We start from the raw sequence: 22,581 nt of genomic DNA on the forward strand, positions 1-22,581 counted from the left end.
GTACAGCTGGTTGTGGACACGTGGCTGAAGTAAAATTTATCTGCAGGAAAATGTGGTTGTCACTAACTCACTACAGACACAGGAAAGCATACAGCAGCATGTCATGTCTTCACTAACTAAGTGCACAGGGAGAAATAATGCCCATAGCCCCCAAGGCAGCTTGCGATAGTAGGCATTATGGTAGGCATCAGAAGCATGATGCACAGTGGACATATAAGTGGCAGTGGATATGTGTACAGTGAGCAATACCTTTATTAATGGTGTGTGCAGACTTTTATGCCTTTCACAGTGTTTTGGGAACATTGCCGTAAACACATCTTGGAGCATGTGTGTGACTACTGCAGCCTGCCAGATTTCCTCCATGCTGCAGCATACTTCTGCTTGTTTTAGTTCATAAACATGTACTGTGTTGTACAACTAGCACAATGCACAGTATTTCCTTTGGAGCCATGCAGTAGGTTACTGAAGTTGTGGGCATGGCTATGAATGCTTCTCTGAGCTCCCAGTGAATCTGCAACAGCCATTTGTCTTTGCTGAATTTCACTTTAGCCATGTGTCTCAAACCAAATTTACCAGAGAGAAATGTCTCACAGCCTAGCAACCTTAACCCTTACATATGTTGTCTTTTTACTGGACCAACACAGGTTTTACAGTTACTCAAGCTTTTGGGCCAATGAGCTCTTCATTAGGAGTTAATATGATATAAATGCTAGCTACAGTACTCTAAACCTGTATATCAGCAGTAAATTATTAACTCCTGATGAATGACTCCTTTTAGACCAAAAGCTGTAGGGACTATAAAACATTTGTTGGTCCTGGAAAAGATATCTCATCACGTATGTTTGGGTTCAGGTTGCTATGCCATGAGGCATTTTCCTGCAGTGCTAGGCTGTGAGACATTGCATTTGGTTGGGGACACATGGCTGAAGACATCACAAAATCCTTGTTTTTCAGTGCTTTCTTAGTGGACCAGCACAGCATTTCTCCCTTTTTTACGTCACAGAAACTGTGACAAGGTAAAGGGCCACAACATGAACTGCCTTTTACAGGAAACAGTGACTTTGATATCTGAAGTTGGCTATGCCCCATTTTCTGGGTTATACCTTTCTGACTGTCAGCACATTAACAGATTTCATCCCCAAGGTTGTAATGATTGTTGCTTGGGAAGCATTCTAGAAGAAAACTGTAACACATACAGATGTGAAACTCTGAAAACAAGGATGACTCATATCTATGCTTTCTTGTCTTGGAATTTATTTTATGGTAAGTATATTTACTTGCTCCCAAATCCTATTAACTGTTTAGTATTTATTTATTCATCTGCCATTATCCCCAAATCCTATTGTCATCTATTTAGTATTTATCTGTTTATCTGCCATTTTGGTTTCATTCTGATCTTGTGAGCACCCAGTTTTCAGTTTTTGCCTCCTCTGATTTAAAGCCACAGAATGGCCTTCTAAGCTGCAGCTTTTATCACACTTTTCTTCTGGGTCATGTTTATCTGCTCAAATATAAAATAATTCCACCATGTAGATAAAGCCAGTGTACTAAAAAATCAAGTAAAATAAAACAAAGTATAAAGTAAACTGACACCACGACGCTCGATACTTAAACAACAGGAAATTTATTATAGCTTGCTAGTACTAGACTTTCAACAGTACAGGCTTTTTCAGGCAAGTAGTCAGCTGATTTAAAACACATGACATTATTATTTGCCTGACGAAGCCTGTATTGGTGAAAGTCTAGTACTAGCAAGCTATAATAAATTTCCTGCTGTTTAAGTATCGAGTGTCGGGGTGCTGGTTTACTTTACAGTTTGCTTTATGTTTATTTGCTGCCATTAAAGAATTTGAATATTAGGGCATTCAACACCAAATGGTTTTAACTAAGGCAAATATTGCTAGAGCTAGAATACACTGGGCCAGATTTAATAAAGCCTACACTAAGTATACACAATATGTATTCAAGAACGTCCCTACCATATTTTTTGTGCTTTTTAGCCACTCAGAAGGATTACACCAGGTGTACATTTAGTCTACACTTTGTGGTAACCTTTATGAATCCCTGTCGATATTTAGAACTTCCAAGAAAATCAGTATAAAAACTAAAATTAGGAAGAAGGAGGTGTGAGTTATGCCTGTGTTGTCTGTTCACTCAGAACACTTTACACTTAGTGTACACTTAGTGTAGGTGTTATTGAATCTTGGGGCAATGTATTATTGCAATTTGCATGTAAAAACCTGAAATCAAAGATGTCATCATCCTAAACCTGTAGATGATTGGAAGTTAGTACTGGACATCATTATTTTCTTTTTAGCAATCTTAATCATGGTTACTTAAGTCCTCCTAGGCTCTTGCAGGTCTATCCACATTTGTAATTCGGAGTCCTGCCATGGGTACTGTAATTGACTGTCGTTAAATCCAGTGGCCATACTGGTAAGTTGCGTTCCATAGTGACATTCTACAAGAACCCCATGTTCATTGCTGTTTCGTACAATTGCAGAATGAAATTATAAATGTTTGAGAATATTAAACATGAAAGATATAAAAGCAAAGGGTAGTCAGTATCATTTTTAGTCTTTTTCAGGTACTTTTTAGAGTGCATCAGAAATCACTGCTCAGTGTATAGCATAACAACTGTATATTTACACTGCTTTCCCTTTCTGTGTTTCTCTGTTTTTAGTGGCATGTTCGATGATGGACTTTACATGTACATGATAGAACCTTCAATGCACTTGGGTCATTATCGCGAGGTATGGCTTGTTTAACAGTTCATTATGCCGTAAACATATGCATGCTCTTCTTTTTCTTTTGGCATCCGTTTCATTCAGAACTTTAAGGCACTTCAGAACTTTGCTGTATCCTTCCAGTAGTGGGCACTGTGATTTCCACAGAGATCTTGATTAAGAGCATGATGGGAGTTGTATACAAAAGCATATCACATCAGCAGGACCCGCTCTGAACAGATAATGAGAAGACCTGTTTGGTTTGCCAATATAGTGGAGTTTTTCTTGCTTTTCCTTTTTGCAGGTATCTCCTTTGACACTTTCTACAATAGTAAGAAGGCATGACCACAAACATCTTACTAGTGTACTTAACAGTGGTCCTTCAAATGTACAACATTTTCTTTTCCATTCATACAGTACCTCATACTCACTGTATGTACAATACAAAGTAGATTATCCTGCAGGAATGTTTGTCTGCCAGGACAGCTACTAACTTGGTTTCATTCCTGAATATAAGTTTATTTTCTAGATGTATATATTTACAGTCAGCATTGCTGCCATGTGGAGGTTGATTCTTCAGTTCATTTCACATCTGGGATGCCTTCTCTGTAGAGTCTGCATGTCCTCTCTGTTTGCAGCTGAGGTGCTTTCTCTGCGGAGTCTGCATTCTCTCCCTGTGTACACTTTTCATCAGTGTCTCCTGTTTCCTACCACACCACAAAGACAAGCCCATAGATGACTTGGTGATCTTCTGAGAACTGTTTGTGTGTTTGGGAGCACATGTACATGCACACATGTGTGTGCATACGTGTGTGTGCATGTGTATGCATATGTGTACATGTTGCACATGAGTGTCCGTATGCGAGTCTGCGAGAGAGTGAAAATGTGAGTGTGTGTGTGTGTGCGCAAGTGTGCTAGTGTGTGTGTGTGTGTGTGTGTGTGTGTGTGTGTGTGTGTGTGTGTGTGTGTGTGTGTGTGTGTGTGTGTGTGCGTGTGTGTGCGTGCATGCGCAAGTGTGGTAATCTGTGTGTGCGCACACGCGCACACGCGCACTCGCACGTGCAAGTGTGCTACTGTGTGTGTGTGTGTGTGTGTGTGTGTGTGTGTGTGTGCATGTGTGTGCACACGAGTGTGTGTGAGTGAGTGAGTGCATGTGTCTGTGAATGTGCCTAAGTATCACAGATTGCCATGACAGGCTGCTCCTGTCTCACAGCTTTGAATAAGACGTAGTATTTCCAGAAGATAAATGAATGAGTAAATGTGTTTATAAATGCATAAGTAAATGTGTTTGTGTGCATTGTGTGGTTTGCGTGCAAGCAAGTAAGACTTCATGTCAAATTGTTGAATCTGCAAGTTCTCTTTCCTGTTGGTCACAAACTCTTAACACCATTCATTCTACTCAAGTCTCCTATCATTCCCACTTATATATTATACAGCTGGAATTATTACACAGACACCTCACTTTCTAAATGAGATGTGTCTCATTTTATTGTAAATAATGCATATGTCAATCGTATATACTCTTTGCATTTTTATTTAATAACTGTATTTAACAGATTATAGCCTTGATCTCTCTCACTAAACGTAATTCTGACTTTCTTTGTATTCTCAGGCTGCGACTGAAATTGATCACTTTTGATGACTGCTCTGCCCTAGTAAACAATTTTTAAAATAAGCAAATAAAATAAATACCCTCAAGTCAGGGAACCACATTTATGTCTGCGATAATGCATGAGTTGCCAGTGTTACATTGTAAAACAGTTAAAGAAATTGTGTACCAACCTCAAACTGGTGGGTTATTGGAGCATTTCAATAAAACTCTGAAGTCTGTGCTAAAAAGGCAACAGAACTTGATGGTAAAAACTGGAAAGATCCAAGTAGTTATTTGCTAACGCTGTCTTTCCCCAACTCACTTTTGCTATAAGAGGATACTCCACTCTTACATAGGATATACCCCGGTTGAATTACTATATGGGTGATATCCCTAAGGCTTAAATGGCCATAGCACAGTAGACTGCCATTTAAAAGTGTAATAGTGCACTTCACAAACTTGCAGGAGAGATTAAAAAATTGTTATGCAAATTGTTAAAGAACATATGCAAAAGGTGCACAGGGTGCAACAGCGGGTACATAACAAACAAATCAGGCTTAGAGATTATAACAGGGGGCAACGTGTAAGTACTAGTTCCTTCTGTTAAGAATAAATTCCTACCTAAGTGGCACTTTCTTTCCAATGTGGTAGATAAAATGGACTCAGTGCGTGCTAGTGTGGCAGTAGCAAGATGCTTGTGACATTTGTAGCAAGCATCTTGCTACAGTTTTTAGTGGAAGAGCCCTTTTATTTATTTATTGGCTTTACAATAAGAAAAACTCCCAGTAACACTGAATGTCCAGCCCAAACGTATAAAATCCAACAGTGAGAAAAAGCCGTCAGCCAGACAACCACCCTGAAGCTCATAATATACTGCTTGATTCAAGTGAAAACTCTGCTTTAGTCAAGTAAAAAATAAAAACAGGAAAAAACAAGGGTATACAAGGATTAGCGCTTTCAGGTAAAACCCTTCCTCAGATCCTGGAGCCATTTTATTTCCTGTAGTTTAAGTAAAAAGGTTTAGCCATTCTTGTAAATCATAGGAGCCTATGCCCCATAAATACTAGTTTTAAAGGGACTATGCCATTTACACCAGGCTGTTTATCCACTTGAAGTTCGGCAATCCACCTAGTTTCCATGGTTTCTGTATAATTATTTAAATCACCACCACGGGGATTAACCTTTTGTATCGTTAACACCATAAAACCAAAACGAAAACCATGTCCTGGATAGGGAATAACATGTTGTGCAAGAGCACTATGCTTTGCTCTTGTTCTGATGTCTCTACTATGTTGTAAAATGCGCTCCTTCAGAAGTCTGTTTTCCTCACATAGAAGCAGGGACATCTCGTGCAGGTTGCCAGGTAATCAAAGTAAAGATTAGGTTTATACTCATGATTTGTACTGGGATGTACAAATTAATTTAATGAATTAATGAAAGGACATGCATTACACCTTTGGCAGGGAAAAGTACCCATCCTGTCAGATTTCACAATTTGTTTGTATGACCCAGATACTTGTCCTCATACAAGTTGTTTCAAGTTCTTACTGTTCTTGAAACCATTAGGAGTTTCCAATTATTCTTAGTAATGTGACATATACTCTTTATGTCACTGCTATAAGTTAGCATAACCCTCAACTTATTGTTCCTTTGTTTTTTCTAGATAAGATCATTACTGCAATAATTTGTATACAGGGGTCATCCCCTTCTTGTTCTTTCATGTGTGGTTATGTGGGCCACCTTTTCTATTTCCATTTCACCATATCCTCATTCTCTGAATTGTCAGGTTAATCTCTCAACCTCCTTCTCATAGTCATCATCTCTAGTGCAGAGTCTAGATTCCCTCAATAATTGACTCTTCATCACAGTTGGAAATATATGACCAAAATACATGCTATCACACATAAGTAAAGTGTTTTTATAACATTCTTTCCTGAACACAGATGTCTGTATCCCTCTATGTTTATCAACATTTAACTTAATATCCAAGAAGTCAATGCTCACCTCCGAAGAGTACACCATAAACCTAAAAAATGAAGTAGTCTCTTCCAAATATTGTGCAAACATGTTTAATTGTTCACCGGTTCCCAGCTAGAGGAAGAAGACGTCATCAAAAAATCTCTTGTAAAAGGGAGTGTGTATACTCCAGTCACTTCCCTCACTGAAAATATAACGCTCCTCCCACTGTGTGAGTACAATGTTTGCATAAAGCCGAGTACAATGTTCACATATACCATTCCTAACCCATCCTCTATCCACAAAACAAACCCTAACATTTTTCTCTCAAATCTATCTTACGTACGCTTGCCTCAAGCAATGTTATCTCTGGAATCCAGTACATCCCATGTACTATCCTACTTTTAAACTTTTTAAACCATGGTATTTGATAAATCTTCTAATTCCAATGAATATTGTACTTTGATTCTGTAATCCTATGCAGTCTTGTAAAATCATGTGTTTTCCTACAAAATTTGCTTGGCATGTATAATTATCATACTTGTTTGTTAGTATTCTGTGGAGCTCTTCTCCCCGGGCCTCCACTGAAAATGGACGTGTATCCAGTTGGAATCTCCTGGTCAACAAATGTAAAATAAAATAAAATAAATAAATAACTATTCACCCAGGGTGTGCCCATGGTAACACCCCACTGTTGCCAGTAAAATTCAACATTAAACATGAATACATTATTTTCCAAGATCAGTTGTAATAAAATACTAACCTTCTGTACAGTAATGATGTCATAAATATCCAGTCCTCGTAAGAAGTTCTTTACTGCTTCAATTCCATATTGGTTAGGTATCACCGTAAACAAGTTCTTAATATCCATGGTGACCATTAAATATTTACTCCTATATTCAAGGGCATTGTTGAACTGAAATAAGGACTGTAAAAAATGTGCTGAATCCTTTAAAACAATATTAGCTCTTGGTAAGGCCTTCTTTAATTGTTCCTCCACCCAAATGGATAATGGTTACATGACCCAGCCATTGCCTGATACTGTGGGTCTAAGTGGAGGATCAGTGGGGTCTTTGTGTACTTTCAGTAGACAGTTAAATGTGCTCGATACTGTGGATCTAAGTGAAGTATTAATGGGGTCTTTGTGTACTTTCAGTAGACAGTTAAATATGCTCGATACTGTGGATCTAAGTGAAGTATTAATGGGGTCTTTGTGTACTTTCAGTAGACGGTTAAATGTGCCTGATACTATGGGTCTAATTGAAGAATCAATGGGGTCTTTCTGTACTTTCAGTAGACAGTTAAATGTTGGTTCTAATGGATGTGTAACCATAAAATAATCATAAAGTTCCTCTAGTAACATACATGTAATGACTAGTTCTTTTAAACTGTCCCTTACATTCTGTATAATATTGTTCAACAAAGTTCTATTTATTTTCTTGTATGTTGACTCCTCTTTGAGCATATGGTTGATCTTCCTGATGTATTCTGTCTTTTCTAAGATCACCACTGTTCCACCTTTATCGGTTGGTCGTATAATGATATCCTAATTATTTATCAGATCTTTCCAACGAGTTAAGGCTATAAAAATCATGTAGATGTTTGGAATTAATGTATTCGTTTTTCTCATTTTCACAAACCTTCAAAAGCATGTCAACAGTTGCATTGAATGCGGGCATGAACGTACTAGGTTTCTTAAACTGTGTACTTCTGCTTTCATTATTATCTCCAAATAAATTACGTAACAACACATTGCGGCCAAACCACTTCAAACTCACAACAATATCGTACAACTTAGAGGGAATCGCTGGTATAAATGTTAAACCTCTGTTAAGTCCATTAATTTCCATATCTGACCGATATTGTCAGGAGAGGTTAATCACAGTTCCATTATTAAGGACTCTGTCACTTAATTTGAAGCCTTTCTTCTCTTTCTCTCTCTGCTTAGGGAGCCTCCTCTCGCTCGACTGTTAATCCACTGCTGCATTGGCACTGGCAGATCAAAAAAATTGGGTGAATACTTGAAATATTTTTAGGTCTGGCTCCTCACATTAGGAGAGACTGGTCTTTTCCTGTCATCTGCATTAAGATGTCTATTACTACTGACAGAGGCTCGACTATCACTTATATCGGTATCTTGATTAACTTCATCATTCCTTCTCAGTAACTCTCCATCCTTCCCTTCTGATACAACCCTGTTAGCCGTACTTATGTCACTATATTTCTAGTTCTAGGCCATACGAAAATATGGCCTTGTTTAAAGTCGTAAAAAAATCTCTCTCAGTCTTCTTAGTCTTTACACATTGCAGCTTCTCATCATAAAGTGCCACATTATGATACAAATTGTCCAACTTCGTCAAATAAATATTTGCCCAGAAAACTTTTTCTATTTCTTTTTGTTTATTCTCAATGGAGGCAAGAAGTTCCTTCTCTTGCGGTTCAAAAAAAATCTATCAAAAGCTGTATGTACTTGAAACTACTTTCTAAATTAATGGATTGCCATTTTGCTAACAGCTATGAATATACATTCCGATAAGTCGACATTCGTAAAACACGTATGACTAATTACTATTCTGTAATGCAGGCATGCTTCTAAATACATGCGCTGCCATTGTAGTCTCTTTAACTTAAACAAACCATTCTCTAATTCTTTGTACATTTTATTAAATGATTCCAAGTCTGATGTAGTTTCTTGTATATGAGTGGATATATTCACAAAATCCAATTTAAGCAGTGGATTAACATCATAACAAGCTAGTCTCTTACCATGGTCTTGTATCGACTTAAAAATTGGAGTAGTAGGACAATAATCCAATTCTATAATGTTGCCTTCAGCCATGTGTGTCCTCAGGAGGAAGGAAATCAGTAGAATTACAACAAGAAACACTCCCAGTAACACTGAATGTCCGGTCCAAATGCATAAAATCCAACAGTAAGAAAAAGCTGTCAGCCACACAACCACACTGAAGCTTATAAAACACAGCTTGATTCAAGTGAAAACCACACTTTATTTGAGTAAAAAATAAAAACAAGTAAAAGCAAGTGTATAAAAGGATTAGCACTTTCAGATCCTGGAACCATTTCATTTCCTGTAGTTTAAGTAAAAAGGTTTAACCATTCATGTAAATCATAGGAGCCTATGCCCCTTAAGTACTGGTTTTAAAGGGACTATGCCATTTAAACCAGGCTGTTTATCTGCTTGAAGTTCGGCAATCCACCTTTTTTACTTAAACTACAGGAAATTAAATGGCTCCAAGCAGTTTTTTCTGAGCTTCAGTGTGGCTGTCTGGCTGACGGCTTTTTCTTACTATTTATTGGCTTTGGTCTTCAAAGTGAAGGCCTTATTTTTTTCTGAGCTACAGATCTGAACTGCAGATTACTGTGACAAGTGTGGGCCATGTTAGGTGTGGAGCCCTGTTGCACCCAGTTGGCTCCTCTGGGTCTTTTGGCCTAAGGCTTGCCCTAGCTGAAGATTCTGTTGTCAGCCTGGTTGCTGAGATGCACGACAAAAGTAAAATAATTCTTACTAAGAGATGGGGCTTTGTTTTTTAGTTTACAGCTAACAGGTAGAACAGATTTAACTCATCATCATATTGAAACTTTGCCAGGAGAGAAGATAAAAATGAAATCATGTAGAGCACCAGACTCCTAAAGAAAACCAATAAGTGAAGAACCAAGAGAGATGCTTAAACCGGAAGTTACTTTGGAGTCCCAGTTTGAATAGAACAACCTGATTCTTTTGGTCTCTAAGCTGGATGTCTTCATAAGATGCAATGATTTCATGAAATTGAACGAAGTATACAAATCTGACACTTATCCAATACCCAGATTTGATGAGCAGAGAGAGAGAGAGAGTGAGAGGCAAGACACACCCCTAGATTTAACCTAGGGGTAGAGGCAGAATCCCCTCAGCCACAAAGCCAAAGAGAAGACATCTTTCTACACCCCTGAAAGTCTTTTTTATTATATTGCCTTACCCTTTAGATTTCACAGAGCTCCTGAAACTGTTTGAAGGCTCATAAATAAAGTCCTGAGACCTTAAACCAAATATTCACCTGTGTAACTTTATTCATAACAGTGGGAGTTGCATTGATCCAAAGTACAAACTGGGTGGTAAATATGCTTTCTTGTAATTTTTTCCCCATAAGTTGAATTAATGAGAGATAGGTTAACAGAAGCCATTATTAAAACTATGCTTTTTAAATTATCTTTTTAAGGCAGACAAAGATCACGTATGCATACAAAACTGCAAGGTTAAAGGCGGCAACATCAAATTTGGTAGCCAAGTTACATTAATGTTGTACTATGAATGTTTGTCAAAGAAGGTCCGTGATATTAGACAAAATGTGTTTGTTCTTACCATATAAGTCGATATGACAGCAATCTCTTTTATGTGTCAGGTATATCTTCTACCATTCCCCTTATGCTTAAAGAATCTCCTCTATCCAGTGTCTGGTTTGGATATCCTTGTAGGTCAGATATGTGCTGACTTGTATATTACTTGTTGGCAGTATAAGTCTCATGAACAGACTGCTAATTCTTGATTAATAGTGACTAGTGGTAAATTGTTGACTCATTGGGATAAACAATGTGATGTGTCCTGTACATGATATCATGTTGTACATCAGAACAGGGGTGAGATGCCCCCAGGCAGAGACTATCCCAAGTTTATGCTGAATTCTAATTGATGAGGAAAATGAACACAATCAACCACCTATCGTGGAGGTGGGTTCATTCATACATTAGTTACTACAGTAAGAAAGAATGTGCCTGTTATTCTCCCACTTTCTTTTCAGCATTTCTGCTGCTCTGCATTTTATATACTAATTTGTTGAATTAGTAATAATAAGGGAGCATTAGCTTTAACTGCTGATGTATCGGTATATTCAAAAACTGGTAATGAATGGCCAGTCCATGGTAGAGGAACAAAGTGCTCCTGTGTGCCACTAGTGATGTGGATTTGACTAGTAGAGTCGACTGAGTAAGAAGAGAGTAATGTTAGGTGTACTACTCTTTGGGAAAAGGTGTGTGTTTTGGAACTGTTGGAGTTGCTACTGTCAAAGGATAACTGCACACTAGCAGATGCCATCTGTCATGCATGAGCACATGTGGCATTCCAGCTGTGCAGATGCCATCTGTCATGCATGAGCACATGTGGCATTCCAGCTGTGCAGATGCCATCTGTCAGGCATGGGCACATGTGGCATTCCAGCTGTGCAGATGCCATCTGTCAGGCATGAGCACATGTGGCATTCCAGCTGTGCAGATGCCATCTGTCAGGCATGAGCACATGTGTCATTCCAGCTATGCAGATGCCATCTATCGTGCATGAGCACATGTGACATTCCAGCTGTGCAGATGCCATCTGTCAGGCATGAGCAAATGTGACATTCCAACACATGGCAGCATGGATCCTGATTTATTTTGTGGTTGTGATCCTGAGAACAAACCAATTTTAAGACACACTGCCATTTGATATATGAGGCCTGCCAGCTTCCTCTGTCTGCATTTCTGTCTTTCCACTGCTGTAATAGCAAAATTGTTGCTGATGAGGTTAATTTTGGTTTAAATTCCCTCCCGGAGATAAAGTCAGTCGTGGCGGCAGACACTTAGGAGAAAGAAGTAGAATGGAAGGAGGCAGAAATTGATTGGCCAGAATCACAAATGCCCAATAGGGCCATTCAAAATATGAAGTAGAAAGCCTTCGAAGAAACATTAGATTTTTTCCCGATTTTCTTTTTCTCTTGAATGGATTTCTGTAGGTAAATTTGGTTTGTGTTTTTTTGTTTTTCACTGAGGAGTTTGAAAGTATGTCTACCTCTCTAACTGTGTTGAGAGGATCTCCACTGCAGTATGTAAATATTTTCTATATATGTTAAGATTCATTTTGATATGGGTGGTTTGCTTCATAAATGTATTAAAATAAAATATAGACGCAAGATCAAGAATAAAGCTAAAGAGAAAAGGAAGCAGAGAGAAGAAATAGGAGGATTCTGCAAAAGTTGAAAGTAATAAACATACTGTCACGGAATCATGCCCCCACCTAAATACTTCTGATATAAACCTTATGCTAGCTATATATATAATCGACTCAGAAACTGATTTATACCCCACCTCTTAAGTACAGTACCAGCATTTTGTGCTCTACTTATTTTCTTCCCTGACCTCAGTTTCTTTTAATTTCTAAGCAATAGTCACAGGATCGATTATCTATCTGACAAACCCACTAGCACACCTCTCATCTGCTAATGCATAAGTATCTTTTATATTAAGTGTTGCATTTATTTCATATGAATGTTATTTAACTGCAAATGTGTGTGTGTGCGTGTGATTGTTTATGTATATTATAAGTCTGTTAATCAATATTACTGAATGCCTGTTTAAAAATGTTTGTAATATGTTGGAGATTTTCTCCATGGACATCTGCTAAAAAGGGATTTTTGACTAAACCCAGTCAGACGGACCTGGTAAACAAAAGCAAACTAAAACAAATTCTGTTAAGGTATCAAACAAAAGCATATTTTATGAAATTAAAGTAAGAGACAAAGTTGGTGTGACAGGGGAAGAAGCTAGAGGAAGGCTTGTATGTGTTAGAGAAAGTAATGCAAATATGAAATACAGTGTACACAACAAGAAGAAAGAGAAAAAAACAGGTAGTGCAGGAGTGCATGTCTAACTCTCAGTGGGTGGAGGAGCCCTTCGGTGACACTCAGTGGGTGGAGGAGTTCTTCTCTGACACTCATTGGGTGGCAGAGCCCTTCTCAAACCCTCAGTGGATCACGGAGCACTTTTGTGACAGGTGGAGGAGCCCTTCTATGACACTCAGTGGGTGGGAGAACCCTTTGTTAACGCTCAGTGAGTGGAGCACTCCTTCCCTAACCCTCAATGGGTGGAGCAGCACTTCACTAGCACTCAGTGGGTGAAAGAGCCCTTCTCTAATCCTCAGTGAGTGGAGCAGCCATTCTGTAACACTCAGTGGGTGGCATAGCCCTTCTCTGATACTCAGTGGGTGGAGGAGCCCTTCTCTGACACTCAGTGGGCAGAGGAGCCCTTCTCTGACACTCAGTGGGCATAGGAGCCATTCTCTGACACTCAGTGGGCAGAGGAGCCCTACTCTGATACTCAGTGAGCAGAGGAGCCCTTCTCTGACACTCAGTGGGCAGAGGAGCCCTACTCTAACACTTAGTGGGTAGAAGAGCCCTTCTCTGACACTCACTGGGCAGAGGAGCCCTTCTCTGACACTCACTGGGCATAGGAGCCATTCTCTGACACTCAGTGGGCAGAGGAGCCCTACTCTGATACTCAGTGAGCAGAGGAGCCCTTCTCTGACACTCAGTGGGCAGAGGAGCCCTACTCTAACACTTAGTGGGTAGAGGAGCCCTTCTCTGACACTCACTGGGCAGAGGAGCCCTTCTCTGACACTCAGTGGGCAGGGGAGCCCTTCTCTGACCCTTTTGTGTCTATTGTATTGGATTTTTTTTTTCGTAGTTTGTTAAAAGCTCATAGTTTTGTTAGCTGTAGTGAAGTTTTTCTAACAATTTTCACTTATTCCAATACTGCATAATCATGGAGTTAGTATTGGTTGGGGGTACAGTTCTTCACATTTGTGTGTGCAGAGGGGCTTTCCCTCTTCATAAATGATTATTTAGATTGTCTTTTTTTTTATTTGAAACATTATGCTCGATGTAGAAAAATTGACAAAGCATTATTTGTAGAAATACTTTTTACAGGACTTTGGAGGAATCATGATATGAGCATGTATTACTCTCTTGCTGTTCTGATTCAAATGTATGCTATTCCAGGCAGGAAAAGAACATTAGTTAGAAAAATAGTGTGGAGTCAATGCTCTTTCAAAAATGTTCGTACCAGAAGCTCAGTAACAGTACAGGCTGTTATTTGGTTACTATAGATAAGTGTCCTTGGATGGGGTTTATGAACTTGCTGCTTATTTTGGAAGTGGCTTACGCACTGAATATTAATTTAAGAATTTTTACTCCCGAAGATGTACAGTAGTTGGATTAACTTATTTCCAAATTGCCCTCAGTGTATGTTTTGTATCTTTGCATATACCTTGTGATAGTTTGGTATTCTGTCTAGAACTGATTTCCTTGCCCTAAGGCCATTTGTCGTCATGACAGGTTCTGTGTTCTAGCAGCCCTAAGATGAATTAGGTGGGTAGTGAAAATGAACATAAACACATAGTTTATTTTAATCTTTGCCTGCATAGCTTTTTGATGTGGAAGGATGATAGACCCCCCCCCCCCACTCATGCTGAGCATATGGTTCCCTTTGTTTATAATGCTGAGACCTGCATGAAACACTCTGATGCTGCATTTAAATCTGATGCTTTTTCCATTTTCATGTACATCTTGTATAAGTTTTTTTCTTGCTTTTGGTCAACTTGGCAGTCAGCATTTATTCTTAATTATGCATTTTGATTAATTAATTGCAGATGAAGAAGCTTTTTAATTACTGTATCATACTCCTTGACGTGCACTGGAAATTCCCTTTGCAGCTTTCTGTTATCCAGGCTGAGAAGTGTTTCAGATGAGTCAGGTGTTTTTAGTTTTAATTTATCATACAAAACCATTGAGCTGTGTTCCTGGAGAAAGCTGGCATTCAGCAAAGGCTAGTGTCCGCTCATGAGAGGTATTTTTAATCAGTGGTGTAAGTAGTTGCCAAAAAGTGCTGAAAGTCTGTCTTACATGAAAAGCAGCTCAGGAAGAAAAAAATTATTGAAGATTGATAAAATGTAGGCATTCTTATTTTCAGAGACACTACTATATTTATAGGAAAACAGCATAACACAATTAATATTTTATTTTATTTTTAGGCTAAAGTTACTTAGTTTGTACAAGAACTAAACTACTGTTGTAAAAGTAGTCAATTAATTCAGTGCTGTACATTTCAGTTCATATAAGGCAGCATGGGTCCTTGTCTATCTGTCACAGTTACAAAAGATTGAACATTTGTTGGGCGAACATTCAGAATATTGAAATGTATTTCATGCCAATTAACTACCAGAAATTGTGGGAATTGGGAGTCTGCCCTTTCCCAGTGTAGCATAATCTCTAGTTGGTATATATAAGTTGTAGAGGGAGTGAGATTGTGTGTGTGTGTGTGTGTGTGGGGGGGATATTTTACCCCACCCACTCCTGTGCATAAAGTGTTTTTTTTGTTTTGCTGTTTGACTGGTTGGATGAACTCCAGGTATCAAGATGCATAAAGCCATAGTAGTGAATTGTACTTTGTATAGGTAGAATTTTGTGAGCATAGGTAATTGTGTAGTTTACAGATAGGAAATTGTTTGCGTACTACAAGAAACCGTATAAAATGGCATTTTAAAAGATGCACATAAACCAAAATTCATATGAAAGGCTTTCTTCTGAATTGTTCTCATCCCTAGGACCTTGTCCAGTGGGTCCTCTTCCTTTGCTGCATCAGGCCATTCATTCCTGTCCCAGAGTGGGAACACTTACCTGGGGAGGTCCCTGCAGCCCACTTGTGCCCTAGATGGAAAGTCTCATCAGCGCATTCACTCCTTGGAGGGTATGAACCAGTAGATAAGGAGGGGGGACAGTCTCTCAGACTTGGCAGCTTGTCCATGTAAACTCCTGGAGCTCCCAACTCCTGCAGCAGTTCTGTTCAGCTCCACTATGTACTACATACCATGGAAAGCATGCATACCTCCACATATATCTTCCTGGGTTTCTCCGTGTGCTGCTTTGCTAGGCAATGTGATGTCAGTCGGCCCATTCTCCATGAGTTCTCCCCTTAGCTGTCACCCAAGTGGTGATCCAGGACTAATGACCACTCTTAAGTATGGGTGAGACAGAAACAGCCACTCAGACCTGTCTTTCCTGGTCCAAACCGTTAATCACCTCTGTCACCATTTGGACCTGGGTTGTCTTGGTTTCAGTCAGAGTTACATCCCTGTGTGCTGGGGGGGGGGAGGGTCTGAAGTTTCTTCATTTTACGTTGTTCTACCTAGAGAATATTGCTTTTCAGATATATCATCATCTAGTTTAAATTTCTGCATCTTGACACTGACTTCACTTTTCATTTCTTTAAGAATGCAGCACCACATGTTCGCAGATTGCCTTACTACCAAAGAACTTGCCTTTTTATTCTTTTTAGCCATTTATAATATCCTACTGCATGTAAAATCCTCAAGATTTCTAGCCCATACATCTGTTTATAGGCCTTACATGCTCAAGAAGTTGCTCAGTGCCAACCATTTCTATATTGTTTGGGGTTCCTCTTCCACTTCATTCTGGGCCGTGCCGGCTGTGATCCCATGTCAAGGTTGTGAAAATCAAAGAATTTGGTTTGCCTACTGACCTGTGTGTGTGTAAGATTAGAAACTGTTTTGTTCCTTTGCCTACCTGGGGTGTTTGTCTTTGTTCGCTAGCATAGCGCAGACATTTTATAAGCAAAGGGGCAGGGTAGAAGTGCAAGGAGCACAAATGGCCCACTAATTTTTTTAACTGAAAAGTACAGATCTTGGAGTTAGTATATTTAGGTACTGGTAGGGAGGCATTCCCTTGTGAAAATAGTCCTTTTCTTTTAAAAGCATTGATGACTACGGTTGTTTTCTTTGAAATATAGTCATACAGCTTGTCTTGTTTGCATATATGCTCCCTCCAGATGAGTTGTCATTGTGCCTCCCTAAGGGTGGATCTTAGCGTTTTCTGTCCTTGGAGTTTGAAGGCAATTCTTAGGTGGTTATCCATAACTTCTATCCTGGAGGACTGAGTATAAACCTTCATCTCCTCAGTTTTTCCTTCCATGGCTGACTATTTAACAACCAGACCACGACTGGAAGCCATGTCACTGTTAGTATATGCAGACACTGTACCCTGGAGGCATGCACTAGCTTTCTCCAGCTTCAATTTAGATATTTTAATACTCCTAGTATACAAAAAGCTATCTGTTAACATTGTCTTTAATTATATAGCAATACCCATTTAATACGTAAAGTGCTTTTGCCTCATATAGAATTCCACGTCCAAGCAGTACCTAGAAAATGGTGATGCTGAGATTAAGGAAGAAAGGAAACAAATCTGATAAGCAAAAGTTAGAAATAAAACAAAAGCCAGATGCAAAGTTGCTTGAGCATTGAATAGCCTTTTCTTATTTTTGGGAGAAGAGGATGCAGACAGGTGTTCAAAAAGCTACTGTTCAGTTTAAATATGCTCAAAAATGGCCATTTGAATGCTAAATTCATTGAAGGCTGTGCATGTCCAATTTTTGGGTAAAGCAAATACTTTGTTTTGCAGAAGAAAAAAAAACAATGGCCTTCTTTTTCTTTGAGTTTGTTACTTTGGGATAATTATATATTGGAGGGTTTATGCTGCTGATAAACAAGTGCACTTAAAAATCTTCTGTTTAGTGAATTTCAGTAGCCAGTTTTGATAAAATGTACATCAACATGTGGCCATTTGAAAATTTTGTCTCCTACCCAACATGAAGACAGCTGTATGCCCTTAGGTGATGGGCAGCTAGGCAAATTATGTCTTGAAGCACATGATATAGGCTAGGCAGAACTTTATCCAGTCCACTCTGAAAAGTATTTGCTATCTCTATAGTTAGGGTCAGCTGGATGTCTTTATTAGTAAGTACAGACATGTTGGAGATATAGTTGTAACCTGACATCCTCTCTTCAAATATCACTGAAGTTTTTACTATTGTATTTTACAGGAAACCCCAACAAGACCGCACAATATACAGAGGATACTGAGGGTACAAACACAGGACCAGCTCTCTGATACTGGTGAGTTTAGAATTGCATTCAAAAAGCAACAGTCCTAAATGCTTGCTCATCCATGACATGAGTTTAATTACTGCAGAACTCCTTGTCATACCAAGTCACCATACCTTTAGTGATTTAAATGTCACTATTTTCTGTTCTATCTTGCATATGTTTCCAGTTCTATATATTTTGTTTGGTCTTATTTTCGGAGACATCAAGGATAATCATTGCCTTATAACTGCAGAGTTTCATTCCAGCTTAGTTGTCTGTGATGCATTGTTACATCCCATATGTTCTTGTCTTTCTGCTGGAGTTACCCAATGCTTCATTGCAGGCCTTGGTCACACTTGAGTCCATTGTTATTGTGTTTTTTTTCCCCTTTTCCTTCCTGTACTTTCTTTAGCAAGATCCAGTCCACAGTGTTATAGTGCATTGTGCAAGATTTTTGCCTGTTTATTTTACCACATCCCTCGGTTTATGGCACCTTTTCCCCACTGCTTTTGAATGAAAGAATGCCTTTATGGTTGCAGTGTGCCGGTACTTTGGGCACAAAATGATGTCATATGTTCAGGACAAGAACTTGGATTTCAGCTGTTGCATGTGGGTCCTAGCAGACATACCATTAGCATCATTTTATATATTTGTGATATTTGCTCTGTTCTGTTGTAGTTCATTGCTTTCTTCCATTCCAATAGTGTCACCATAAGCAAATGTCTGCTGCATGTCAGAATGATCAACAGAATGAAGTGTTTCACTAACTGGTTATGCTGTAGACATTGGTTCAGTTATAGATGACCCTCACCATCCTATATAGTTTGAAAAGAAATGACTAAAACTAAGTTAAAACTGTAAATCAGACATCAGGAAGGGTTACGTAGATTGCTCACATGGATTTAAGGCTGCTCATTAACTAGTCCTCGTATGTACTGGAAGGGTTAAGTAGATTACTTCCGATGGATTTAAGGCTGCTCATTATCTGGTCCTCGTATTTACTGGAAGGTTTTAAGTAGATTACTTCCGATGGATTTAAGGCTGCTCATTATCTGGTCCTCGTATTTACTGGAAGGTTTTAAGTAGATTACTTCCAATGGATTTAAGGCTGCTCATTAACTAGTCCTCGTATGTACTGGAAGGGTTAAGTAGATTACTTCCGATGGATTTAAGGCTGCTCATTATCTGGTCCTCGTATTTACTGGAAGGTTTTAAGTAGATTACTTCCGATGGATTTAAGGCTGCTCATTATCTGGTCCTCGTATTTACTGGAAGGTTTTAAGTAGATTACTTCCAATGGATTTAAGGCTGCTCATTATCTGGTCCTGGTATTTACTGGGAAAGGCCCACCTGCTGATACATATGGGAGTCCAGCACAGACACACTCTTTCCCAAAATCTTTACTTAGTTAATTACACATGGTTCACGGTCATTCTGGCAGCTTCTCATACAATATGATGCAGTTTTTCACCCGACTAATTTCCCCACTACAAGTTCCTTCTTTCCTTTTTTCTGTTTTCATCCAATAGGACTTCATAACTTGTTTATACTGCAAAAGGAAATGAAGGAATGTTTGCAACTTGACAGTGATCACCCCCTCCATCATGCATGGGGACTTGTAGGAAAGGCAAATCACAGGTCTTCTGTAAATTTGAGATGGCAAAAGAAATGCACATTCATTCACAGTGGTTTACATACATGTCTACAGGTGCATACGGTGGGGTATCATATGGAGAAAAGCACATGTTTTTATAGGTCTCTCGGCTTCATAAGTAAATTTTACAGACCATGACAAATTCACCTGGCATGCCTTATTTTCTTAGATAAACAACTGATTTACATACAATGCATCCAGTTACTGAACAACTATTTTTGTGGAATATTTTCTTTTAAAACTGTACCAAGGTGCAAATAAACAAAGCATACACACCATAGGTGCACACCATGATATAATGTACCAGATAAGTAACAGCCCTTGTCCCAAGAGCATGCTGACGTTGTGGCTAAAAGGGTCTGTAGACCAGCCCCAGTTATTCAGTTAACCAATGTTTAAAATAAGACAAACTGGCAAACCAGCTAAAGAGTAAAAACTTCATAATCCATCACCCTCTGTCTGTCCTTTAAGTAATCTGGGGATAACTAATATATTTTGTGCAGAAAACAAACTCCTAAAGCCTCTTGCAAATCTTCATTGTGAAGGCAGATACTGATGGGTGTTTGATTATATGAGCTTTGAAAGTGCGTGGAGTGATGTACTTCTGCTGAGTACTTTCTCACTCTTTCCTTTAACTGTAAAACATTATACACACTCCAGATCTTTTGAGGGAGTGACAGGCTTAGCAGCAGGAACAGCTGAGTAATATTTTTAGCATAACAGGGCCAAAAGGTCAGTCTGTAGGTCAGACTTGGGAGAGGTGCAGTCAGTACAGCTAAAAAGAAATGCAGAGGCAGTCCTGATGCAGGAGGATGAATGGGAATTTTACTCCCAGTTCTTCCTCATACTGAAGAGATTGGGACAAGTTTTGACCTTTTGTGGACCTTATCAGCATCACTCACCATGGCTGGTCCATCTGTTTCCAGATGATCATGCTGCATAGGATTATGCTTGCAATCAAATTGAGAGGCCTATGCCTGCCAGTGGAAATGGTTCTCAGCTTGAGCTGATTTGTACCCTGTACCACCTCATTTTGTCACTTTCCAGTTAAACCTGAGAGCTCAAACAATTTTATAAGGGAGTGGGAGTGCTGCATTTCCTTCTTCCCCGTTGAGAAACCCATTCTTCCACCAGAAATTGGCAGTGTTGATGCTGATTTGATGCAACACGTTCTTTCTTGATGACCATCAGCTCTTTTCATCTCATTATACAGTTTTAGGTTCCTCCTATCTAAGGAACCGTATTTTTCACAAGGACAGAGTGTCCCTTAAGATAAACCCATGCTTTCTTTCAAAGTGGTTTTGGAGGTTCACTAAATCAGTGTATTAGTCTCCTTTTGTGTTAGCCACAGTGGTGGAAACCAAGGAAGAAAGAGATCTTCACACCTTGGATGTGCATAGTCAGCTGATTGTAACCTGAGGAAGCACACAGATTCAGAAAGGCTGTCACCAGCTGTTCATCTCCTTTGCGTCAGAAAGAGAAGAGCTAGAGTTTGCAGAGCAGATACTTTCCAACCAGATTGTCATTTGTTTTATTTGCTTGCTTTCAGTTTGTTAATTTTTTCTTTTAACAAGTACTATATTCAGACCGCAGTCCACCAAAGGTGTGTCTACTTCCAGTGCTTGTTTCAAGAATGTTTCTGTCACAGTTTTTAAAGAATGTCTCAGTTAACATTTGTGTTATGGTCAAATGGTTTCACCATGCAGTTTTATCTTGACTATGACTCAAGAAGTTGAATCACATTTAGGAAGTCTTTTGTCATAAGCTCTGGCCTCAGGCATTCCTATGCAGTGCTCCATTTTGATAGTTGTACTGTTGACTCATTCCAAAAAAAGGACCTATCAAGAAAGATTCTGTTGTGTATAATATGTCTTTACCATATAAATTGATGTACTGGAGGCCCCTTCTTGACGGCCCAGGAATACCCTCCCACCATTTCCCTGTAGATGAGTAACCCTCCATCAGCAGTAGGTATGAGAGTTCCTAATAAGTCAAGCAAGTACATATTTTTGTATTTCTTGTCTAATAGTGTGATGTAGTACTTGAGGTTTGCTGATTATGCTCTGAAATGGAGAAAAAGACAATATTGTTATGCATGGCTTGGAGTTGCTTTTCTCTAGACTTGCATTAGAGCACAGTTCCTGTGTTGCCCATTTCCTTTCTTGGATAAAGAGAGGCTTCTTTGTTCACCAGTGGCAGTGGGGAGCTTAGAGCAGCCTATCTATCCCTGGAGGAGTGTTCCCAGCACAAGAATCTGGTAGTCTATTGGCCATTTTGGGCCAATTTCTAGCTCTTTCAAGTCCCCCTGTATAAAACCCGCTTTGGTGCAGCTTTGCGCAATTTTGCGCATAGCACAGCATCGGGCAGCTCCGCTTAATTGGGTTTAAACCATTCTCAGCTCCACAAAGTCTGCTCTTCACTTTGTCCCTTAGAACTGATCTAGTTCTCATAATAAACACCCTATTCCTACTCTAAAGCCTGGCACTTGCTCACTAAAGCAATTATATAAGTCATCACTAAAAAATTAAAAGCACTACACCCTCACAAACTCCCCTTGAGTACCTTATTCCCCATTGGCCCTTTTTTCAATTATAAAGGAATTCCCAATACTATACTAGCATGTCCAAAGGACAGTTGTCAATCTCCTCTCCGGTCCAGCTGGTGAATCTGGGAATCTTGAGGCAATGTTACAACTGCCTCATGTACACAGACAACTCTCTCCTCCTCCCAACAAATTCCAACACATGTGAGAGATGCAACCATATAGCCAAACTGGAGGCTAAGCTCTCTCAACTCAGTACTGGCATAACCAGTCAGGAGGAGAAGGAAACCACACTCACTACAATTCCAGTCTCACATAGACCTACCACGACAGCAAACCAAACACATAAACACACAAAAACATACTCAG

At 39.2% G+C, this 22,581-nt stretch overlaps 1 protein-coding gene across 3 annotated transcripts in view; it reads left to right on the forward strand.

Moving 5' to 3' along the window:
- The window catches only part of ADAM23 (ADAM metallopeptidase domain 23), a 1,167,569-nt gene that overhangs the window by 519,776 nt on the left and 625,212 nt on the right, over positions 1-22,581 (forward strand). For all 3 annotated transcript variants that reach the window (XM_044076026.1, XM_044076027.1, XM_044076028.1), the window contains exons 6-7: positions 2,684-2,753; positions 17,974-18,046. In XM_044076026.1, coding sequence (XP_043931961.1) covers positions 2,684-2,753; positions 17,974-18,046 — 143 coding nt within the window. The remainder of the gene's footprint in view (positions 1-2,683; positions 2,754-17,973; positions 18,047-22,581) is intronic.

The sequence above is a fragment of the Protopterus annectens genome, chromosome 6.part1, assembly GCF_019279795.1.
Source record: "Protopterus annectens isolate FY-2018-M chromosome 6.part1, PAN1.0, whole genome shotgun sequence".
Taxonomy (NCBI): domain Eukaryota; kingdom Metazoa; phylum Chordata; order Ceratodontiformes; family Protopteridae; genus Protopterus; species Protopterus annectens.